The sequence below is a fragment of the Pogona vitticeps genome, chromosome 3, assembly GCF_051106095.1.
Source record: "Pogona vitticeps strain Pit_001003342236 chromosome 3, PviZW2.1, whole genome shotgun sequence".
Taxonomy (NCBI): Eukaryota; Metazoa; Chordata; class Lepidosauria; order Squamata; family Agamidae; genus Pogona; species Pogona vitticeps.
This window is the reverse complement of record NC_135785.1, coordinates 81,723,099-81,746,841: the sequence shown is the minus strand read 5'-3', so window position 1 is coordinate 81,746,841 and position 23,743 is coordinate 81,723,099. Positions and strand designations below refer to the sequence as shown.

Here is a 23,743-nt window from a genome sequence, read left to right as displayed (position 1 = left end):
GCTCCTAGCAGGCCAGAAGGGGGAAGCAGCCAGAAGTGGTCAGAGCAAGTTTGTCTTAAGACTTCTGTACTACATCTTTCAAACACACTCTCTTCAGGGTAACCTCTGATAAGGACCCAACAGTATAGAGTTAATTTTAAAAAAACCTTTGAAACTAGACAGCAAGTAAAGAGTACCATCAAAATCTTATACTGGTGCTTACACACAATTAAAATCTCTGGGGAAATGCATCAAAATAAGGTGGCAGCTGAGTATTCCACAATGCATTCTATGATGTATAATGGAAGCACTAGAAATGGGGCTCCATAGATTACCTTCAGGCACAGGAAAGCTGTTAAAAATGGTATTCTGATCCTAAGCTATGAAGAGGTTTGGAAGATAAGATCCAGAAGTCAAACTAACCCCAGAAACAAACAAGGAAATGGACAAATGTTTCAACATTGGCAAGACAGATTCCTAGTACCTGCTCCCAAGTCAGCACATTTGCAAGAGTATTCTGCATTCACAAAAACTTCTAAACTTCAAAGACAAGTTCTGTGTATAATTACAGTACTTTAAGCTAATGTTTACCAGGGCACAAAGGTAACTGATCCTGCACTTGCTCTCTTTAGGAATGGTCTCAGCTGGCGCACCAACCCAAGTTGTTGAAAGCTCATGCTGAATGTAGGAGTTTCCCCAAACTATCACTGTGTTTTAGAACAAATTCAATCAAATCCCAAACAGGTAGACCACCACTTACTAGACAAAGAAGCAACTTCCAAATAGCACTAGTTCCTCATCTAGACTGAGCTTCAACTAGTAGCCTTTTTTCAGACTACTATATTATCCAGACCAGACACCAATTCAGTGCCAGTGTCTTACCCAAATCAAATGGAAGTGAGGCACTGGGCATTAACTGTACTGTATATCCAATGGTACTTTCGGCTTTCACTCAGCATTTTTAATACATAATATAGCCTAGGGAACTTAATTGTGAAGGAGTAGCCATCTAGCATAACACTTTCTGAAACTGCACCTAAGCAAGAGTGAATTACTGTAACACCACATTCAAAATCCACAACTATGATAGCCTAAAGAAACTACGGAAATAGAAAATGTTTTCACTGCAGAAATGAAGTTGCCAGATTAAAAGTCAAATATTGTCACAAGTTAATTTAAATACAGTGGTGCCTCGCATAGCGACGATAATCGGTGCAGCAAAAATCGCTGCAAAGCGATTTCGTCACTATGCGATTTTTAAAAGCCCATAGGAATGCACTGAAACCCCTTCAATGCGTTCCTATGGACTTCAGACTCAACTTTAAATGAAAATCCTCCATAGGGCGGCCATTTTCGCTGCCCGGTAAGCGAGGAAGCCGTCCCAAAAAACAGCGGGTGGCCATTTTTTTTACCCAGTGGCCATTTTGGAACCGCCGATCGCTGTTAAAAAATCATCGCTTTGCGATGATCGGTAAGCAAAACAGGGTACCGATCATCACAAAGTGATTCTTGCCCATTTAAAACATCACAATGCGATCGCTTTTGTGATCGCAAAATCTTCATCACTATGCGATTTCGTTGTTAAACGGGGCGCCTGTTATGCGAGGCACCACTGTAGCTTTAATTTGTATTTTAACCACTTGAGTGTGGGTTGTGAAACAGGCACTGCAAAACAGCACAGAGTGCTCTACTAAAACTATTAAAAAGTACACTGTATAACTAGGAACTGGATTATCCAAGGAAATTTTGTGTGTCATTCAGAAGAACCCTATTAAATATTATGTCTCTCTATATAAGTAGATTATTAGTGAAACAATTTGTTTTATTAGAGATAATTATTAAATAACTAGTTGGGTCTGGTACCTAGAGCCTTAATTGAGGATGCCTAAATGTTATTTCTTGGTTCCATATTTCAGCTGATTTAATTTGCATATTTCTTGTTTATCTGCATTATGTAAGTTTATTATTTTGCTTCCAGGGGACTTGTGGCCATATACTTCACTTTCCCCTACAATACAGCCTAAGGCAACAATCTCATATATTATTGCTAATTCTGAGCAGATATGTATTTGGAACATATAGACTATGATCACACATAACACATATAATCTCAAATGTTTTATCAAAGTGATACAGAAGAAGAACACATGCAGTTTTGTGGTCCCTTGTAATCGTAATAAAGAATTCAGAAGAAGTTAGTTAGGCAAAAGAATCCCTTTGTGGGCAAGAATCCCATAGAAGAAATGGAGTAGCCCTCATAGTCAACAAAAGAGTGGGAAAAGCTGTACTGGGATACAATCTCAAAAATGATAGAATGATTTCAATACAAATCCACAGCAGACCTTTCAACATCACAGTAATCCAAGTTTATGCACCAACCACCGATGCTGAAGAGGTTGAAACTGACCAATTCTATGAAGACTTAGAACACCTTCTAGAACTGACACTAAAGAAAGATGTTCTTCTCATTCTAGGGGATTGGAATGCTGAAGTAGGGAGTCAAGAGATAAAAAGAACAACAGGAAAGTTTGGCCTTGGAGTTCAAAACGAAGCAGGGCAAAGGCTAATAGAGTTTTGTCAAGATAACAAGCTGGTCATCACAAACACTCTTTTCCAACAACACAAGAGGCGAATCTACACATGGACATCGCCAGATGGGCAATACCAAAATCAGATTGATTATATGCTCTGCAGCCAAAGATGGAGAAGCTCTATATGGTCAGCAAAAACAAGACCTGGAGCTGATGGTGGCTCTGATCATCAGCTTCTTATAGCAAAGCTCAAGCTTAAACTGAAGAAAGTAAGAAGCACCACTGGGCTAGTCAGGTATAATCTAAACCAAATCCCTTATGAATACACAATGGATGTAAAGGACAGATTTAAGGAACTATATTTGGTGGTCTGAAGAACTATGGATGGAGGAGGCAGCAACAAAAAAACATCCCAAAGAACAGGAAATGCAAAAAACCAAAGTGGCTGTCCAGTGAGACCTTATAAATAGCAGAGAAGAGAAGGAAAACAAAATGCAAGGGAGATAGGGAAAGTTACAGACAATTGAATGCTGACTTCCAAAGAATAGCAAGCACAGACAAGAGGACCTTCTTAAATGAACAGTGCAAAGAAATAGAGGAAAATAATCGAAAAGCCAGAGATCTGTTCAAGAAAATCAAAAAAACTAAGATCATGACCACTGGACCCATCACCTCCTGCCAAATAGAAGGGGAAGATATGGAAGCAATGACAGATTTTACCTTCTTGGTCTCCATGATCGCTGCAAATGATGGCAGCAGCCACAAAGTTAAAAGACAACTGCTTCTTGGGAGGAAAGAGATGACAAACCTAGACAGCATCTTAAAAAGCAGAGACATCACCTTGCTGACAAAGGTCCGCATAGTCAAATCTATGGTTTTTCCAGTAGCGATGTATGGAAGTGAGAGCTGGACCATAATGAAGGCTGACCACCAAAGAATTGATGTTTTTGAATTGTGGTGCTGGAGGAGACTCTTGAGAGTCCCCTGGACTGGAAAGAGAACAAACTTATCAATTCTGAAGAAAATCAACCCTGAGTGCTCACTGGAAGGACAGATCCTGAAGCTGAGGCTTCAATACTTTGGCCATCTTATGAGAAGAGGAGACTCCCGGAAAAGACCCTGATGTTGGGAAAGTGTGAAGGCAGGAGGAGAAGGGGACGACAGAGGAGGAGATGGATGGACAGTGTTATCAAAGCTATCAACAGGAATTTGACCCAACTCCGGGAGGCAGTGGAAGATAGGAGGGCCTGGTGTGCTCTGGTCCATGGGATCACGAAGAGTCAGACAAAACTTAACGACTAAACAACACAAGCTTGGCACAAACATGTCTTTTCAGATCACAGGCATCCACAGTTGGCTCACTGGTGGTTTTTACAGCTGCTAACTGATTATTTTGCAATGTATGGCCATGGTGGCCTGTTCATGTTTTATCAATTGACAGAAGATGAGTGTCCTGATAGCTGGGGTTCTCTGTGTTTTTGAGTGATACATCCATTTGATTTTGAGAGGGTGACGCTCCTCCAGCTGCAAGAAAGGGACAACAGGAAGTATAGATGGTACTTTGGAAGAAAATCAGGATGCTCTTAGCTCTTTTCTATATTTGGATTTGGCTGTAAATGTGCTTATAGCCTTAAATATCTGCCCAGTTAGCACTTTGACAATCTGTTTTGTAGGTCAGCCTGGCTATCTGTGCCATTTCTATATGCACACAGGAGCAAAACTGCAAAGTCATAAAACTCATTCTTCAAAACTACAAGGTCTCTAAGTTCTCATATCCAAGCTTCCTCAAATTCATTTGCATTGCTGGCATTTTTACACCCCCACCCACATTCACGTTTGTGCATAGATGCCCATACAGTATCTTTGAAGAAGGGATCTTCCATCTTGACCTTCAGTGATATACACCAATATAAGAAGTGCAATATCCTGGTTATTTATTATCAGGCACCAGCATGTATCTGCCAAGAGGGTAAAAGGGTAAAACCAGTATGAAAAGCAAGTTAGCAAATCTCAGAAACTGTGGGCAGCATTTACAGATTCTATAAATATCCCAGTGCACTCTACTGTAACTGCCAGCAGCTGTAAACAATGGCATCAGACACCACAACCAAATAAGCTCATTATTTCAGAGGGTCAGCTTGCAACAAAATGAAGTGGTAAGTGAGAGGTTAACAGTGCTACAGACAATGGGAATCCAAATAGTGTGAATCTCTAAACAACTCCCTTTTCTTTTATCTCATTTCAATGTATGTCTGTGCATGCAGTGAAGAGTTAAATGGGAACAATTCAGGTAAATGAGGGGAAATCATGTGCCTCATAATGTGCTTGGTCCTCAAACATGAAAAACTACAAAAAAAAGATCACTTTCATAAAACCATTTGTATTTCCCCACAGCTCTGCATTAACTGAAGAAATGTCATTTTATTTTTCTTCCATTCATATGTAACAACTATGGCAAAAAATGTTGAAGAAACCATAGGCAACACATAAGGGGCTGATTAATTAGTCTGGGTTCTTTTAATTTTCCTTTTTTATGGAATGCTAGTTTCATGTTACAGGATAGCAGTTCACGCATCTAGTGAAATATGACACATGTTCATTAATATCTGAATGCTGCAAAATGATCTTGCTCCATAAGCCAACAGTGTTTCTTTAAAAAAAAAAATCAAAGCAGTTACTTTACATTGTTGAGGTCTCATGGCAATTCAAGCTCTGATGCTGAAATGAACAACAAGCTCCAAATCTCAGATATGACATCTATACATATAGTCTACGTATGCCTTTAGATAGCTTGCGTGGAGAATTATGTACACATTTGGTACAGACACATGCACATCTATGCACACTTATGTCACTATGGACTCCCTTTTAGCAGACAGCTTTAAAAATGTTTTTAGAACTATTGTTATTCTTTATCATAGCCCCCTAAAATTTCTAGCACATGATTTCAGCTCAAATATTCTATTCTTTCCAATGCAGGGTAGGGCGGTTTTAAACATGTTTATAACAGGATCACTAAATAAAACATCTCCCCTCTCCCACTTAAGAGGTTCATGACTAGTGCATTAGAGAGTCTTTCCAACATGGATTCTCAATTTTATAAGACCTAAACCTGGAAAGGCTCTGGGTATATATTTGCTTTTTAGGTACAAAAAATATAAGATTGAAACCTACTGCATACTTTAGATCTCTGAACTTAGTTATGTTCTAGCCATACACACACACACACACACAAATTTAAAAATGGCACCCTCTAAGCAGGATGAGGAAATGGCCTAAAGTAAGCCATTATCTGCAATTCCTATTAAAAAGTCAACTGCTCTCAAAATGTCAGAAGACTGAAGAGCACCAGATACTTAAATATATAAATGTGGGAACTTTAATACTTGAAGTCTCATTTAATTCCCCAGTATTTTTCCAGGATGGTATGCTTTGCAATTATTTTGTCAATATTCATCCTGAAATGCGTTAAATATAATCCTAGCTTGCTAAACTGAACATTCTTAAAGTGTACCATTAAACAAAGTTAAGTTTAAAAGAACAAAGTTCTCAAAGCAGCCTATACAAGTTCCTGTAGATACAGGAAAAGGGGCGTGACAGACCTAGCTCAAAGAGAAGTAAAACTTATCAACATGTGCAAAACCTGTTAGATTTCATTTCCTATCAAACAGCAATTTGTAGCTATTCTGGAAATTCAGAATGACCTTATAATCTAAGGTTTTAACAATACAAATGTTTAAGACCTAACTATCCTAAAGTGAAGCTGGCTCTCTTCACAAGACCAGACCCACCTCCTAATTTTCCACAAGTGTATTTACATGTTTTGCCAAAAGTTAACTGCAGATACTTCAAAATTTGCTGAATATCAGCTGAAAATGCCAGCTACCAGCCATTGTATTAAAATAGTTATTTGAGTGATTGCATAAACTTTTCAAGATTGTATTCTGAGTCATATTGTTCTTGATCCCAAAGTTCGCCAAGATTTTCAAGAACTGACTTCATACTTGTTTTACCAGAAGCAGAAGCAATTTTTTCTGTTTTTTCAGCTTTTCCATCCTTAAAGACAGGAAGAGAAAGGGAAGGGGAGAGAGCAAGAGAGTACGTTAAAATCTCTGTGCTTTAAGAGCTGCAATCTGTAGATCTAAACTTAAGGCAATAATTCATACCATTCACTTAAATTGGGATTCCTGTCATCAAGGGACAATAATTATAATTTCAAATCTTACCAAGCATTATGGACTAATAAAAATCAAAACAAACTTCTGTAGCACTAATCACTTGTTTTCATATAAGTTACCTTATCAAGAGTGAAGAGGTCAAGAAGTTGATCAGTTCCCATGCTTTGCAGACTAGTATTTTCTTGACTAATCACCGTATTTGCGATATTCATTTTGAACTTCTGGAGACCCATTATTTTTTCTTCTAAGGTTCCTCTTGTTATCAAGCGGTAAACATTAACAACTCGTTTCTGCATGACACAGTTAACAGCTGTGAGCATTTAATGCAAAATACACAGAGCAACCAGCCAAAAGAAACTGCCACATAAGAGAAAACAGAAGACTCTTCACATAAAATACAGTTAAATCAAGATGGAAGCAGTGAAGAACTACATAAATTCATTCTCTGCCAGATCATTTTTCATAGCGCTTTCATCCGAGTTTTGCATACCAATGAGATAATGCCCACGTAAGAGCACAAGGCCTGCTCAATCAAGAGTGCGCAGCTCAAAGGCAAACTAATGAGAAATTTCTTAAGTAGCAGACAAGGAACAGCAAGATATTATCATATACATAAATAGCACCTTCCCTAAGGGATCTCTTGGATGAATAGCAAACATCCAGTTTTTGATGGAGGGAAAAAGTAAAGTAGACATAGTAGAAACTTCAAGAGGTAGAGCAAGAGATTAGAGTGGAACACAAATCTCCTGCCCTGCATCCCTCTTTGCTGGTTTGCCTGTCTCCTAATTTGTTTGATCAAACTTACAGCCCTGTTTTAGAGAACAATATATAATATAAACACTGAGGGGTGGCAGCCCTATATGAACTTGCTTTTAGAAGGTTTAACCATTTTTTTTTCTACCAAAATGACTTTAACTGATCTTCAATCCAAACAATTTGTTCTTACCTGCCCAATCCGATGTGCGCGATCCATGGCTTGGAGATCTTTCATTGGATTCCAGTCATGTTCAACAAATACCACTGTATCTGCTCCAGTTAAATTAAGACCCAGTCCACCAACGTGAGTGGTAAGCAAGAGTACATCTATGGAAGGATCATTATTAAACCTGCATGTGAAGAAGTATATTTTATGCAACATTTATGAGAGAAGCAACTGCAGCCACATGTACCTGCTGCGGCAAATGAAACAGACCAAACCGTGAGGGAGAGGAAGGAAGAAAAAGGACAGAATCTGAAACCAGACTGGCTTAAGAAGAGGCATAATTTTATCACTATCAGCTTTCCAGATATTTTAGGCAGGAATCACAATCTCAGTTAAAATGGCCCATCTACTAATCATGGCACCACCAACCTGTCTGCTTCGGATGTGGATGATGGAGAGATGAAAGCCAGCTTACGAAAGCTGATGACATGAATTGTTTCTACCTGCTATTACTGAACTGGATTGGCTTGAGAAGATCTACCTCAAAAGCCCTCCAAAAGAAATCTCACATGTGAGAAGTGGACCTTCATCCATCCTGAAGCAAGTCCCTCCTTGATGACCATGCATCAGTCAGCTGGCAACTATGAACCCTGAAATGTTTCAACAAATTCCCTTGTGAGGCAAAACATTTCTCATGATTACCAGTAAATGCAGAATTCCTCTTTTAGCTCTGCTAACTGTAGAATGACTTGTAGGCCAAAACAAATAAGAAGTCATCTTAAAAATGTAAATATGCAATGAAAAAACTGCTCTAGCCAACCCACTGTTCAGGCCTCAATTTATAGCTAAAAATGTATTAAAGAGGACTATCCACCCTTAATCTCATACTTAGGCTCCAAGTCATTGAGCACCAACCAGAACACTTGTTTTTACCCAGAAGGTTCCTTCCAGTTTAACATGATGGATATCCACAGTGGATTACCTCCTACTTTCTCAAGGAACCACGTAACCTAGCTTTTTGTTTTATGCCCATTCAAAGTATAGTCCTCAGTCTGGTACCAAACTTCTAGGAGAAACATCGTTGTGGAAGAGAAATGTAAAATGCAGTGCAAATTGTAAGAGAAAATCTTGAAAACATGATGGCTTCTGATGTAGCTATACTGAATAAGTATAACTAGGTGACCTATCCAGAAGTTAATCTCTGGTTGAAAGAAAGAACAAAAAAAAAAAACCTGAAAAGGAGAAGGGGAATGTGCTTGTAATGTCTCTGCTCTCCAAATGCACCAACATCTTTGTTGGATGGCACATCAATGTTGCATTCTCCATCTGATGTGATTCTGAAGAAGTAGTCAAGATGGGATATATAAAGATTTGTGGCGGCTCAGTTAAGTTTACGGACCTTGTAGGGACGGAGGGAGAAATCATGGTAACGGAGATTCTGAGAGTCCTGAGTATGTCTAAAAAAAACTAACCTGTGCCATTCATGACTGGAAGTAAGGGGAGGTTCAGGATGGAAAGTGGCAAGGATCAACTCTTATAATCCAAAAGTAACATGGAGCTAATCTTTGGAATGAAGGAAAAGCCCAGTTTAAGGCCCATTCTGTCTATACAGAATGCATATATGATCCTTAACCACTGAGAAATTGAAGTTGCTGATATTTCTGGTTAAAGCTACAGCTATTAATGAGAACAAAGCTGAAAGACAGGATTCTCAGTGGCACTATCCTTGGAGGGGTGGGCAACTGTCTCTTCAGATGTTTTTGGATTTCCGCTCCAACAACAGTCATGGACTAGAAAAATAACCCAATCAGACAATGTCAGCCTGCTACGAAAATTTAAGTCTTTCTGGATTGTTGTTTGCATTTAAATACATCTTAAAATAACATTAACTGTGGGTCTTAATGATGGCAATTTTAATTGTATTTTTTAATTGTATTTTAATTGTATTTTAACTGTATTTTAATCATTTTATTTTATTCCATTGAATTTTAATTGTTGTAAGCCGCCCAGAGACCTTTGGGTAGAGTGGGCGGCATATAAATTAAATAAATAAATAATAAATAAATAAATAAATAAATAAAAGTCAAGAAGCTGCTTTTTAAAGTTAACATAGCACTTTATGGATACTATTATCTATGATGGCCTTTTATGCTCTGTATTTAACCACGTTCATATGAACTATTCTAGTGCAGTTTCTAAACTTGCCATTGACAAAGGACATACGCGATGAATTGGACTGTTCTGCAGAACCACATGTCTCTTGGCCAGAATGGGAATTCTAAAATTAGTGATTGTTATTCCAGCTATATTTTGCACCGCATCTACCATAGCAAAGTGATCGCATGATAGATGTATAGCAGGGTTCCCCAACCCCCGGTCCGTGGCCCGGTCCTGGGGCTTCCTTGAACTGGGCCGTAGACACGGATCTCCGCCCCCCTGCACACATGCACAATGGGTGTGTTGAGCTTGTAGGTGGGCATGTCACGCTTGTGGACGGGCGTGTCGCGCTTGTGGGGTGGGTGTGTTGCACTCATGGCTGGATGTGTCGTGCTTATGTGCATGCGCACAAGCACAACACGCCCCTCTGCAAGTGCAACACACCCACCCTGCAAGCGTGACACGCCCACCTGCAAACGTGACATGCCCACCCGTGAGCGTGGGGGTGCCCCCCGCACACAGAGCCCGCACCCTGAAGCCAGTCCGCAGTCTAAAAAAGGTTGGGGACCGCTGAGGTATAGTAGGTTTCAGGATTAAAGTTGACGCTGTTGATGCTAATACATCCCTTCTGCAGGAATCTCGAGAAGAACCAAGGCACTTTGTAGTTTACAGGGAGAAAAATAAATCAATGTCAGGAAAGCAAAGCTGGTTCTGAACTGGTTTGAATGTAGATTGATTTAGACTTCTCTCCGCTGGCTTGATATGTTGGTAAAAACATTCATGTGCCATAATACTGGAAATGCCTCAGATGATCCTTGCCCAGGTTAAGAAACCCTCTGCCTCTCAATCAAGAAAGGAAGAATTGCTCCTCCCAGATCTGCTGATATGAACTTTGGATGTTGTGATGTTCATTTTTGTTGAAAGATGGAGAAAAATGAATAAGAGACCTAAACTGATGCAGTGGGATTCCTGTCACTTGATACTATGCCTGGCTTCCTGCTCTGGACAGGTTTATTGGACTACATATGACTTGGAATGGATGTCTCAACATCTTAAGGGTGCCAGATGTAGACACTTCCCTGGAAAAGATGCAGAGATTCATCTACCCTTTGAACAACTGTAACATGTAACAAGTGGAGTCTGCAGTGACACTGTTTGGCCATGTTGGTCTTAAAAGGAAACAGGAATCACTGGAGGGGTCTAGAATGGAGGCATGCCTAAGACAGCATCACTGGTATCATGAGCCTAGGATATAGGCTAGGGCCTTCATGACCATCTTCCTGTGTGATAAAAGAGGTCTGGTGTCTGGAAGGATCTTCTGTATTTTTGAATAAACAAATATAACCTGTGCTAGACTGTATTTTGGTCTCTTGGATATTGACTACTCTTGCACAGGTTCACTATGAAATAGTGGCCAGAATTAAGCTAATTGCCACTTATGGATTAGGTGTGTGGGGCACACCTTGGCTGCATGCCTGGTGCCCAACTGAGTAACTCTGATGGATGCCAGCACTTTGTCAATTAACAACAAAGCTGCAATATGTTATGCAAAGCTTACACATTCACCACTAGGAATCTGGCCAGTAGTTCTGGGAGCATGGCAAGGTGTGGATGCAGTCCTGTCTCTGCATATGCACCAACATTGATGTCTATAGCAGAAGTCAAAGACAAATTCTATCACAATCTGGCAGCTACTATAAAAAAATCTCCAAGAGAGAGCCACTGTTTATTCTCAGAGACTTTAACGCTAGAGTTGGTGCTGATGACAGTTCTTGGCCCACTTGTCTAGGCCGTTTTGGCATTGGGAAGATGAATGAAAAAGGCCAACACTTGCTGGAGTTTTTCTGTTATTATGGTCTTCATGTCAGCAACACGTTCTTTAATATGAAGCTTCGACACAAGAGTCTCTTGGAGACATCCAGGATCGAAGCATTGGCATCAGCTTGATTTGATCCTCACTAGATACTCTAGTCTTTCTAGTATTATGATCACACGCAGTTATCAGGATGCTGATTGTGATACTGATCACTCCCTGGTGTGTAGCAGAGTAAAACTGCAAACAAAAAGAGATTAAATCACACGAAAAAGGAAAGAAGACAACGTATCGACATCAGCAAGACTTGCGATCAGAGAGAAGTGGAGGAATTTGCCCAAGTGCTTGAGGAAACTCTTCCAGGTCCGGCTGGTGCAAATGCACCTGAACGATCGGAACATTTCAAGAATGCTGTTTATAACACTGCCTTGTCCACATTTGGCAAGAAGACCAAAAAGACAGCAGACCGGTTCGAAGCCCATTCAGAGGAGCTGATGCCAGCCATCAAGGATAAGAGGAGAGCTCTAGCAGCATACAAAGCCTGTCCTAGTGAGTACAACTTGCAGGCTCTTTGAGTTGCCCGTAGCAAAGCCCAACAGACTGCCAAGAGATGTTCTAATGATTATTGGCTTCAGCTCTGCTCTCAGATACAGGTAGCAGCAGACACAGGAAACATTAAGGGAATGTATGACGGTATTAAGCAGGCTTTAGGTCCAATACAGAAGAAATCTGCTCCTTTGTAGTCTGCTACAGGCGTGATCATCCAGGACTGAGCACAGCAGATGGAACTTCTCTGAGCTATATTCCAGAGAGACTGTAGTAACCGAAGAAGCATTAAACAACTTTGAGTGCCTGCCTGTCTTGGAAGAGTTGGACAGCAAACCAACTTTAGCAGAAATAAAAGTGGCCTTGGATTCCCTCGCCTCCGGTAAGGCATCTGGAAAGGATAACATCCCTGTTGAAGTGCTATAAAGAGATTATCACCACTGAGCTGTGCGACATCTTTTGTCTTTGCTGGAGGGAAGGTGAAGTACCACAGGACATGAAGGATGCAAACATTGTCACATTGTATAACAACAAAGGAGACGGGTGACTGCAATAACTACCGTGGCATCCCTCTTCTCAGGGTTGTAGGGAAGCTGCTTGCCTGTGTTGTGCTGAAGAGACTCCAAGTGCTTGCAGACAGAGTCTATCCAGAATCACAGTGTAGATTTCGAGCTAATAGATCCACCACTGACATGGTATTTCCCCTCAGACAGCTGCAGGAGAAATGCAGGGAACAACAACAGCCACTCTTTGTGGCCTTCATAGATCTCACAAAGGTCTTTGATTTGGTTAGCAGGGATGGCCTTTTTAAAATACTTCCCAAGACTGGATATCCACCTTCAGGTCCTTTCAAAATCTATCATGGAGTTGTCACAATGTTCAAATGCCTTCTATCAGTTGGATGTTACTGGGTTTGGCTGCATCCAGCACTCAGTACCACCATCTGGTGGTTTATTGGAAGGAGGCTTTCACTTTCAAGAAAGGACAATGACACCTCAGGCTGAACTGTCTTAATGGAGAGAAGGGTTTAAACACAGGTACTACTTGCCACTACTTGAACACATCTGTCTGTTGAAGGTGGGAGCATAAAGGAAAAAGAAAAAAAAGAATTGTTGGCGTGGAAAGCTTTGGTCATGGTGAGTGGACTGCATAAAAAGTAGTGACATAAGTATTCAGATTGTTCATCTTTCCCTTTTGCAGATTTGCCTGGAAGGCATATGTACTTTGGTACCATGAAGAGCAAGACGGGAATAAAAGTAAGGAGTGTTTTTAAATGTTAGAAAGGGAAAAAAACAGAGGGTTTTTTAATACTGTCCTCCCCCCCAAAAACAGGGGGAGCGTATTCGAGAAACCCTGCTGGAAAGTGAATATTGCATCTGTCCTACTGTCTAACTGAGAAAAACAAGAAACTGAATTCTGTGCTCACCTTCTGCTAGATGATGGCACACTCAGCCTTACTTGTCCTCCCACAGATACACTGCTAAACCATTCACTAACATAATTATTATGTATACATTGGGGATGTGCAAGAATGGGTGTTGTTTACAGGTGTATATGTTGCCTTTGCCAAACTGGCAGTGCTATTAAGGAATTACCAACTCTGCACCCTGCCTCCACAACAAATGCATAATACTGTATGCTTGGAGACAAAGCAGTTGTGCTTGGACTGCTCCTTCCACAGTGGTACATGTCATACTGATTCTGGACACTAAATAGGAGGCCCTTATGCTGAGCAGCAAAGAGGAAAAACCTCCTAATTTGTATCCAGCATGTCAAACATATAAAGTAATATACAGAGTGCTCAAGATGTACCCAAATGACATGTCTATACTAATCAGCTACAAGATCTCTCAAAAACAATGAGAAACCCCAAACAGAAAACTCCTTTATGAGAAAATAATTGCCATTGGCTTTACCGGGAAACGATGGAATGTCTCTGACCAGCAGGGATGCTGCCGTCCAATCGCAGGTAAGTAATAGAAGGCAAGTGAGGTTTGAGAAGATCATGTTCTACTATATCCAGCATGCTTTTGAGTTGACAGAAGATAAGAATCCTGTGTTGGGCAACTATGGTTTCTGTGCCACTTTCTGGAGAGCCGCCATTTCCCAAGCCACAATCTAGCAGCAACTTAAAACACAAACGTAAAAGTCTATCAGTTACTAAATGTAGGGTGATATTCTTCAGTCAATAGTACTTGATACAATGTCACTAGGGAGGGATCATGGATCAATTAGAAAGTATATTCTTTGTGCGCTGAAGGATTCAGGTTCAGCAACAAATAATCAGGTAGCAGGTGATGCGAAAGATCTCAGCTTGTGATCTTGAGAAGCCACTGCCAGTCAGAGTAGGTAATACTAATCTATGAGAATAAACCCTATGACTTTGTGCAATGCACCTTTCTGTGTCCCTTAAATTTAAATTTAAAATGTGAAACAGATGGAGCGGTGTGCTGCTCCATTGCAAGAAAACAATGGATTCTTAGACCCCTTCAGCTACACATGCACATGCCACAGAAGTACATTCATGGATCAGTTGAAATGCAGCACAATTTTCTTTAGTACTAGTGTTCCATTATGTCAAAATAGGAACTAGACCGACAGCCTGCTGACATAACACAAAGTAGGTTTATTTTTCATAAAAGACTCTTAAATCCAAGACTACAAGACAAATACTGGGTTCTGCCTGATTGCATATATTTGTATAAATAGTTCTGTAAGTATGCTGAATATTTTCCTTAGATGTGCATATAATGAAGATCTAGAGAAGTGGCAAGAACAACTTTAAAGAGCATTCTTCTCTTAAAGTCAGTCAGTCAGCCTCATGTGTCCTACCTGTTTTAAAGCAGAGAGTTTAGGTGCATGTTGAATGTCTCGAAGGGACGAGTTCTCAGCTGCCAGCTTCTCCGTGATTCTTTTATGTTCCGGATGATGAGCAGTTAAAACTAATGCTGGATGGTTGCATAGTTTCCTTAAATACTGCAGTGCCTTTAAAAATAAGCAGTAAAGTAACTAATTAAATATGTGAGGCAATTTAGGACGTATTTAATTCAGACACAGCAAAATAAGTGTAGTTCTGTTTCACATGAAATCATGAAAAAAACCCAGACCAACTGGGCCAACTGCAGTAAACGGTAATCACTCTATTGTCATATTGCACAAAATAGAAATAAATGGAATAAATAGTTTTTATCAAGAGGTTTTTCAGGGGATCTTATACTTTCTTTGAGGAAAAAAATCATTATGTTGTTCTAATTGGTACACGGGCAGAGTGTCCACTATGTATACAACCAAACTAAAGCTGTTCTCAGAAACAAGAGCTCACGGATAATTTATATACCACCTTGGCACAGCATCCAAAACTGTACCCCTAAAACTGTATCAAAAGTAATGTCCATCAGTGATAAAATAAAGAAACAAGGTAGCACATAATCAAGCTTCAAGGTTTAGTACAGTGGTTTTATAGTCTTTCCCAAACATTAGGGCCAGAATCTCACTACATGTTTATCTGCATGGAAGAGGAATTGCAACAGATAGGCTGGATATAAATAGAATAAATAAATAAATAAGAAGCTGGTGCAGCACATTGATGAGGTCCTGAGCAAAATGCCTGGTGATGTGCACAATAACTTCCACAATCCTCTTCCTCACAAAAAAAGAGGAAGCATATGCCCTAGGTGTTAAACATTCAAACTAGATCTCCTACATTCTATAACCAATTTTAACTATTTATTCATTCAGTACAATGAGAACCTAAGAATACATTGCATTATTCTTGAAAAATTACAGAGCCTTTTTTTAATAAAATGAATCAACCATCATTTATATATCACACTTCTGTTCTGGAGATGTAAATCAGAGGTGGCACATTCACTAAGCAACAATCGTAGTAGGCTCCTGAACATGTTTTAACTGTTTCTAAACTACAGAAAACTATTATGTTTACTAACGAGACAAAACAAAATATAAATGAAATTCCAACCTGGAACACATGTCCTGTGGCTTTAAGTTTTGGTTTTTCAGTTTCCTCAGTCAGTGAAGCAACTGAAACAGTTTCTTCTATGTCACATTTGGCTCGTGACTTAGCAAAATCTTCATAAAGCTGAACCTATAAAAATAATATGGTTCACTAATTGATAGAACATATAATTGTAAAATCTATTACTATTTTATAAAATACATAATATTTCTTTAATATGGTGAGGGCGCTTGAGTGTGTCAGGGAAGCTAAGAGGAATACCATCAAGAACCGGGACTCTGTTGTAGGCCTCTACTTTGACCAGGGTCGTTACAAGCAAAATGGTCCAAGCTGAAGCACCAGAGGAAGGTGCATCAACCCAAGCTGAAGCACCAGAGGAAGATGCATCAACCCTCTTCAGGAATTAGCAGTTGCATCGAGACAACTGGTAGTTGCATTGGTGATGGATGTAGTGAAACTCAAGGGTAGTTACTGGAATCCAGCTGTGGAAGCTGACAAGGATTTTTCACAGACAATGGCAGTGACTGTCAAGCTAGCTTCTTAACATCAACATAGGAGGCAACAATGGTACGCTACTGCTGAAAATTTTATATCTGGAACACTCTATGAGACAATTAAATATTAAAAAAGAGATACTTATAGAAAATGAGTCTTCTAAGTCAAAAGTCAATCATTCAGTTACTGAGGAAGAGCAACAGGTTAAGTATAAATAATGCCATTTCTGGTAAAGCAACTGGATTACAGTGGTGTCTTGCTTGACGACGATAATCCATTCTGTTAAAATCGCTGTTAAGCAATATCGTCGTCAAGCGAAATAAACCCATTGAAATGCATTGAAAACCAGTTCAATGCGTTCCAATGGGCGAAATACCTCATCGTCCAGTGAAGATCCTCCATAGGGGAAGCCATTTTCTGTCACTGTCTTCCGGAAATAGGTCCGGAACACAGCAGGTGGCCATTTTGAAACCCAATGATAAGCTGGTTTTGATCGTCGTAATGCGAAGAATCTGTTCCCAAAGCAGAGAACCAATTGTCGTGAAGCGGATTTTCCCCATTCACTCATCGTTTTGCGATCGCAATAGCGATCACAAAAACCTCATCATGAAGCGGGGTAATCGTTAAGCAGGGCGCCACTGTAAAGCCAACAGCATGTCTTTGCACAGAGGCAAAATAGATGTCTGATACTACAGGACATGTGACTGGAACACAGAATGTGAGACATACGAATCAAGGTAAATTTTAAATCTTCAAATAAGAAATGGAATAATTAACATTGCAATACTCGGGCTAAGTATGCTAAAGAGAACTATAGTAGTAGACACTTTCAGTCAGATAATTATGAAGTGTTTTCCTACGAAAACAGATTCAGAAGAAACAGTGGTCAGATCTTAATTGAAAATGTGCATTTCGGAAGCTGTGTAAGCCTTAGAAACTGCTTCTTATTAATTACAGTGGACCCTCTACTTAAGGAATTAATCCGTATTGGAATGGTGGCTGCAAGTCGAAAAGTCTGTAAATCGAATCTCCATTGACCTACAATGCACTGAAAACCGATTAATCCCATAACCAGTGGCTTTTATTCTATTTTTATTCCATTTTGGTTTTTTTCTGGTCTGTAAGTCGATTCTCTGGCTGCAAGTCAAATCTAAATTTTGCAGCCAGAGAAGTCTGTAAGTCGAGCCGTCTGTAAGTCGAGGGTCCACTGTAGGTGCTAGCTGCACACCTCATTAATACATAGTAATTTGGTTATCTCGATTTATAATTTTTCCCTTATGCAGGAAAAAAACTGCCAATAAGATTCTGGCTGGTATGACTCTAACAGAGAAGGCACATGGAGCACAATTAGATGCCATAATGCAAAGTCTGACTGAATATCATAAATCAGACTTCATGGAATGATTATCAATGTCATCATTCAAGTCTACGCTCCAGCTAGAGATGCTGAATAAGAAACTGAAAGCCTTTATGCAAGTGCCCAAGAGTAGACTGATCATCACACACCAAAAGAGGACGTGTTTGGATATCAAACTAGCAGCCACATTTTATCTGTATCTTCATGGGTTGCTCCATCAATTTGTGCTCAATTATTACTGTGAAGCCTTCAAGAGGCAAATTGCTGACTGCATATAAAACATAAATTACAATACAAGTCAAATGCTATTGGAACAGTTCAAATAAAAAAGAAGAACCCAACATTCCATTCCATTCCTGGCAGCACTCTTTGGAATGAAATTTCAGTCTCAAAACTCCTATTAGAAGAAATGGGAAGAGGAGGTAATTTTCATCTGTCTCCTCCTCCTTCTGCAGGCTTCAGAGATGTCGCTGTACCAGATACATATCTAACCTTTTGAAGCAGATGGGGTGGGGGAGCGCATTCTCATTTGCTCAACGAGCATGCTATGTTTTTACTGTAGATATAAATTATGGCAAACAAAATTCAATAAAATTGCCATTCTAGTAAGTGAGCAGGTCAACAGCTGACTCTTGTTTTGCCTATTAACGCAGCTGTAACATTAAACTAGGAACTTGCCTGTAAAGGACTAAGGATGCAATAATAATCCTGAATAATTTTTGGTGGAAGATCCTGTAGAACATCTTCTTTCATTCTTCGCAACAAAAATGGCAGGACTTGCCTGTGCAATGCTTCCATTGCAAGAACACCTACAAATGTGCACAAATATGAATCAGCGTATAAATCAATATGAACACATTTTATTTTGATATGTAGTACTGGCACATATATAACAGAATGCAGAAATTTCTCCCAATAGGGACAGGCCCTTAATTCACAGCAAGAACTTTTTACTTCTTACCTGCCTCCTGTTCTCGACTGGAGCTCCGAGCATCTCTGCTTGCTAATATAGGGACAGGCCCTTAATTCACAGCAAGAACTTTTTACTTCTTACCTGCCTCCTGTTCTCGACTGGAGCTCCGAGCATCTCTGCTTGCTAATATCGGTTTCCCATAGCGAGCTGCAAACTGGCGTTCAGTACCCAAAAATCCTGGCATAAGGAAGTCAAAGAGTGACCACAGTTCTAAGACGTTGTTCTAAATAAAGCAGAAAAATATATTAGAAAAATGTGTTATTTCTCAGAACTAGGCAAGTTTGGATGAATTTAATATACGATAAGAGAGCAGAATTGTAACATTTACTCTAACTGCCTCCCAAGACAAGAACCTCTCATTAACAGATGACTGGTGCAGATTATTTGTTTCCTTAAGACATATGCAATGGAAGGCTGAAAGCATACTAAATTCAAACTGTGAAATATGGCAATTAAGCGCATCGTTTAGACCTATGCATACTGAATTTTCACATGTAAGACTACATTAAAATGGTGTCCATGAGTGGATGCCCAACAAGCCTAAGGGAGAAATAGTTGCTTGTGATGGGTGTCTGTAACTTTACTCCTGCACATTATATACTCAGTCACACTTAGGCGGCTAATTCTCACATGTTGTAAGAAACACTCTGCTGCTGGCCCTAACCCTTTCAGCAGAGATAAATACCTGAATTGGTGTCCCAGAGAGTATTACTCTATAATTGGCAGATAATTGTTTTATTGCTTTTGACAGTTTTGTTTTTCCATTTTTGATGACATGACCTTCGTCAAGAATGCAGTAGTTAAATTTAATATTCCTAGAAAAGGAAACACAACTAATCAAACACAGAGAAGTTTGAAGGTAGATAATACAGGAATAAAAACAGAAATAGCCATACTACTTACCTGAAGAAATCGATGTCATTTCGCACAACATCATAGGAAGCTACGATTAAATTGTGTCTTTTTACATGGTGTTGTAACCTTAAGAGGACAAACATACCAGAAAAATCTGTATTTAAATACTGTACAGGAAGAAATACAATTTCAAGTCAGATCTTAAAAAATGTGTTCTTACCTTGCCCTTTCTGTGGGAGGGCCAGTATAGTGCAAAGGATTCAGATATTCTTTGGAACAAAATTTACCCACTTCATCCACCCAATGGCCAGTGAGTGTAGGAGGGCAGACCACCAAGGATGGTAGTGGAACACTATCGGCCATTTTACTTCTTGCATATTCTTGGGCCCTTCGGAGAACAAGACCACATTACAAGAAATGTCATTCCTACATTGCAACAATGCTGAAGTAAGTTTGATCAATGCGACTCTGAAGGCTACCTGAGATAATGATCTCCTGCAAGAATACAGATGGACTGCAGGGTTTTTCCTAAGCCCATGTCATCACATAGGATACCATGAAGCTTATATTTGTTGAGAAAAGCCAACCAATTCACACCTTCCTACAAAGGAGAAAGAAAAAAAAATATGAGGAAAGGGACAAGATAGGTAAGTTAGACATACCTTATTCATAATCTTATTATTCTTTCAGCCATAGGAAAAGCCTTCAAAATAGTTTACAACAATCTGAATATTTTTCTTGAACTAAAAAAACAGAGGGAAAAAAGAAACATAATGGACCCTCCTTCCCATTTTCTCCAAAACTATTTTCTCCCGCAACAATTAAAATTCAAGAAAACAACAACAACAGCGGAACAAGACTGATTTAGTTGTACACCCCAAAACAAACAAAGACAGAAAGAGCTAATTTTATCTCCCTTTGGGAAGGTGTTCTGGTAACAGGACGCTATTAAAAAAATAAAAATAAAGGCTTCATTGCCCATTCCCATGAATTTTACCACTTCGTAGTAGTATACCTCTTGGGCTCAGTCAGGACTGACACTTCAATAGGTTTGGTGCTAGCAACGAAGAACTTATTTCTATATCTATTCATCCATTTATTAATATTGCCTTAAAACATAATCCTGACCACCTGGAGTATCATAACTTTACCTGTATGTTTTAATTTCAGACAGGCATTTAATCGCAAAATGTATCTTTGAACATTCTCAAATTTAAATCCTAAACGAAAATACCGTATTTGCTGGTGTATAAGGCGACTGGGCGTATAAGGACCTCCCAACATTTCCACTCAAAATGTAGAGTTTGTTATATGTGTGTGTTTGTGTGTTTAGTCATTGAGTCGTGTCCGACTCTTCATGACCCCATGGACCAGAGCACGCCAGGCCCTCCTGTCTTCTACTGCCTCCCGGAGTTGTGTCAGGTTCATGTTGGTTGCTTCGCAGACACTGTCCAGCCATCTCATCCTCGGTCGTCCCCTTCTCCTCTTGCCATCACACCTTCCTAACATCAAGGTTTTTTCCAAGGACTCTTTTCTTCTCATGAGATGGCCAAAGTACTGGAGCCTCAGCTTCAGGATCTGTCCTTCCAGTGAGCACTCAGGGTTGATTTCCTTTAGGACAGTTTGTTATATACTTGCTGTATAAGACTACCCCCTCTTCCACATGTGCGATTCTGGTTCCTTTTGCTGGGAGAGAGCGAGGGTTTCCTGGAAGAAGGACAGCATCAGCGCCGAACAGCAGACTGTCGGGAAGCAGAAGAGAGGCGGCAGCCATTTTGAGAGGCAGCAGCCATATGGTCACATCTCAAAATGGCTGCCTCCTCTCTGCTGTTCCCGACAGCTGTTCGGCGCTAGAGTCAGGCTGTTCCCAAGCTAGGAGCGGGGCTCTACTCGGTCTTACTACCACGTAAGTGACTTCGCTGGGAGAGAGGGTTTGCTGGACGTGCACCCGGCGTACAAGATGACCCTCCACTTGGAGGCATGTTTTTCAGGGCCAAAAAGTCATCTTGTACGCCGGCAAATACGGTAGTAAGAAATAACAAAACTGAAGTTGCTCACATTATGACTTATACTGAATTACACAATATCAATTCTAAATCAGATAAACTAGCCAGAACAACACAGAAACCATAGCCTCAAACCCAGAGAGAAAATTGTGGGTTTTTCCTTTAAGAGCTTACCTGCTGATATTTTCTAAGCTCTGCTTTAATTGGTACTGGAATTTTATAGTTTTCTAATTTCTTCCCATCTAATAATTGTTCCAGAAAATAACGCTCTTTGGCTTTAATTTTTATTAAATCTTCAGACATATTTGGTGGATCTGGAATGCCAGCCTGAAACAAGAAAATTTAAAATGGAAGATTAAGCTCAGGAATTTCCTGGAGTCTCTTTTCATTCCCATATATCACTCTTGCATGCCAAGGGTGTACTGAAATCACATAACTAGGAGCCATAATTTTATTGAGTCACTTAAGCTTTCAGAATGTTAAATATTTAAATAAACTATCAGTCAGCACTTCATTTACTGAAATTCTGTTGTTATAAGTTACGCTGTGTAAGGGTGATGATGACATCAGACAAATCAATTTTCCAGAAACAGAACGTTTCTTATTTATTATTATTATTATTATTTATTTAATTTATATCCCGCCTATCTAGTCGTGGTGGACTACTCTAGGCGGCCAACAACAGAGATAAAATACAATAACATAAAACAGCATAATTACAACAACAATTAAAAATAGGGAAACAATAAAGGAGAGAAGAAAATCAAAAGTAATGTGGAGAGAAGGCCTGCCGAAACATCCAAGTCTTTAATAGGTTCTTAAAGGTGCCCAGCGAGGGAGCTCCGCGAATGCCAGGAGGTAAGTTATTCCAAAGGCGAGGAGCCACCGCCGAGAAGGCCCTATTTCTTGTTTTCTCTTTTCGGGCCTCCCTCGGCGTTAAGCTCCTCAGCCTCACCTCCTGGCTCGCCCGTGTGACCCGGGTAGAACTTGGTGGGAGTAGGCGTTCCGCCAGGTATCGAGGCCCTAAACCATTTAGGGCTTTATACGTAAGCGTTAACACTTTGAAGTCGATGCGGAACCTGATGGGCAGCCAATGCAATGCGGCCAGAGTGGGTCCCAGTGCTCTTGCAGAATCCCTTTCATCATCAGGAAGCCATTGGCAAGGAGACTGGTGGGATGCATGAGTGGGATCACCACTGCTGGGATGACTTTAGCAGGATGGTTTAAAATCTACTTTAAAAACAAATTTTAAAAGCCAGAATGAACTAGCCAAAGGATATCTGGAAGCTAAGTGATGGCAACTGGACTTCTTTCTTATTAGGTTGAAAGGTTCACGACTCATCCAAGTAGTTTCTTCAGTCTGCTTGGATAAGTAGCCAAACATTTCAGCCTATTAAGAAAGAACTCCAGTTGCCCTCACTCAACTTCCAGATAACCTCACCTGGATGACTGAGAATCTTCACAGATATAGCCAGAGGATGGTAGCTCTGGAAAATTAAGGGTCAGCTGAGAAGAACAGGTTAAGACTAAGGAAGAGAAGATAAAAGTTTGCAGACCTAGAGAGATGAAGTGAGAGAGGGGGAAACTTCTTGGAAAAAATGAGAGCAGTGATTTCCAGATTAGCTAGACTGGAGCTATAAGAAAAAGAAGCCTCCTGGGCCATTCAAGGACAGGAACCTCTAAGGCAGGGGGTGAGGCAGAAAACAGCCTTGACAATTTTTTTTTGTGTTTGGCTAAGAAGTGATTAACTGATTTTAAAAAAGAGTCAGCTTCTGGGATTTTTCCTTATGTGGTGTCACTAAATGAACAATAGTGAGAACAAAAGGGTGTCCACTAGCTACTGTAGATCATTTTGCCTCCTGCCATTGGTGCTGTCAACGTTCAGCCTGCCCTTTGCTACGTCAAGCCTGGCATCCTTTTCCCTGCTAGTGATGCGGGCACAATATTATGAAGCA

The 23,743-nt window shown here is 40.0% G+C and overlaps 1 protein-coding gene across 1 annotated transcript in view; it reads right to left on the bottom strand.

Annotated features, from left to right (window-relative positions):
* Positions 1-5,003: 5,003 nt before the first annotated feature.
* Positions 5,004-23,743, bottom strand: part of BTAF1 (B-TFIID TATA-box binding protein associated factor 1) — a 68,113-nt gene continuing 49,373 nt past the window's right edge. The window contains exons 26-38 of the mRNA XM_078391314.1: positions 21,963-22,115; positions 20,262-20,383; positions 20,003-20,170; positions 19,831-19,908; positions 19,613-19,742; positions 19,009-19,150; positions 18,633-18,763; positions 16,106-16,231; positions 14,959-15,111; positions 14,043-14,254; positions 7,635-7,794; positions 6,808-6,978; positions 5,004-6,566 (exon numbers count right to left, since the gene is read on the bottom strand). Of these exons, the coding sequence (XP_078247440.1) occupies positions 6,417-6,566; positions 6,808-6,978; positions 7,635-7,794; positions 14,043-14,254; positions 14,959-15,111; positions 16,106-16,231; positions 18,633-18,763; positions 19,009-19,150; positions 19,613-19,742; positions 19,831-19,908; positions 20,003-20,170; positions 20,262-20,383; positions 21,963-22,115 (1,896 nt within the window). The 3' untranslated portion in view covers positions 5,004-6,416. The remainder of the gene's footprint in view (positions 6,567-6,807; positions 6,979-7,634; positions 7,795-14,042; positions 14,255-14,958; positions 15,112-16,105; positions 16,232-18,632; positions 18,764-19,008; positions 19,151-19,612; positions 19,743-19,830; positions 19,909-20,002; positions 20,171-20,261; positions 20,384-21,962; positions 22,116-23,743) is intronic.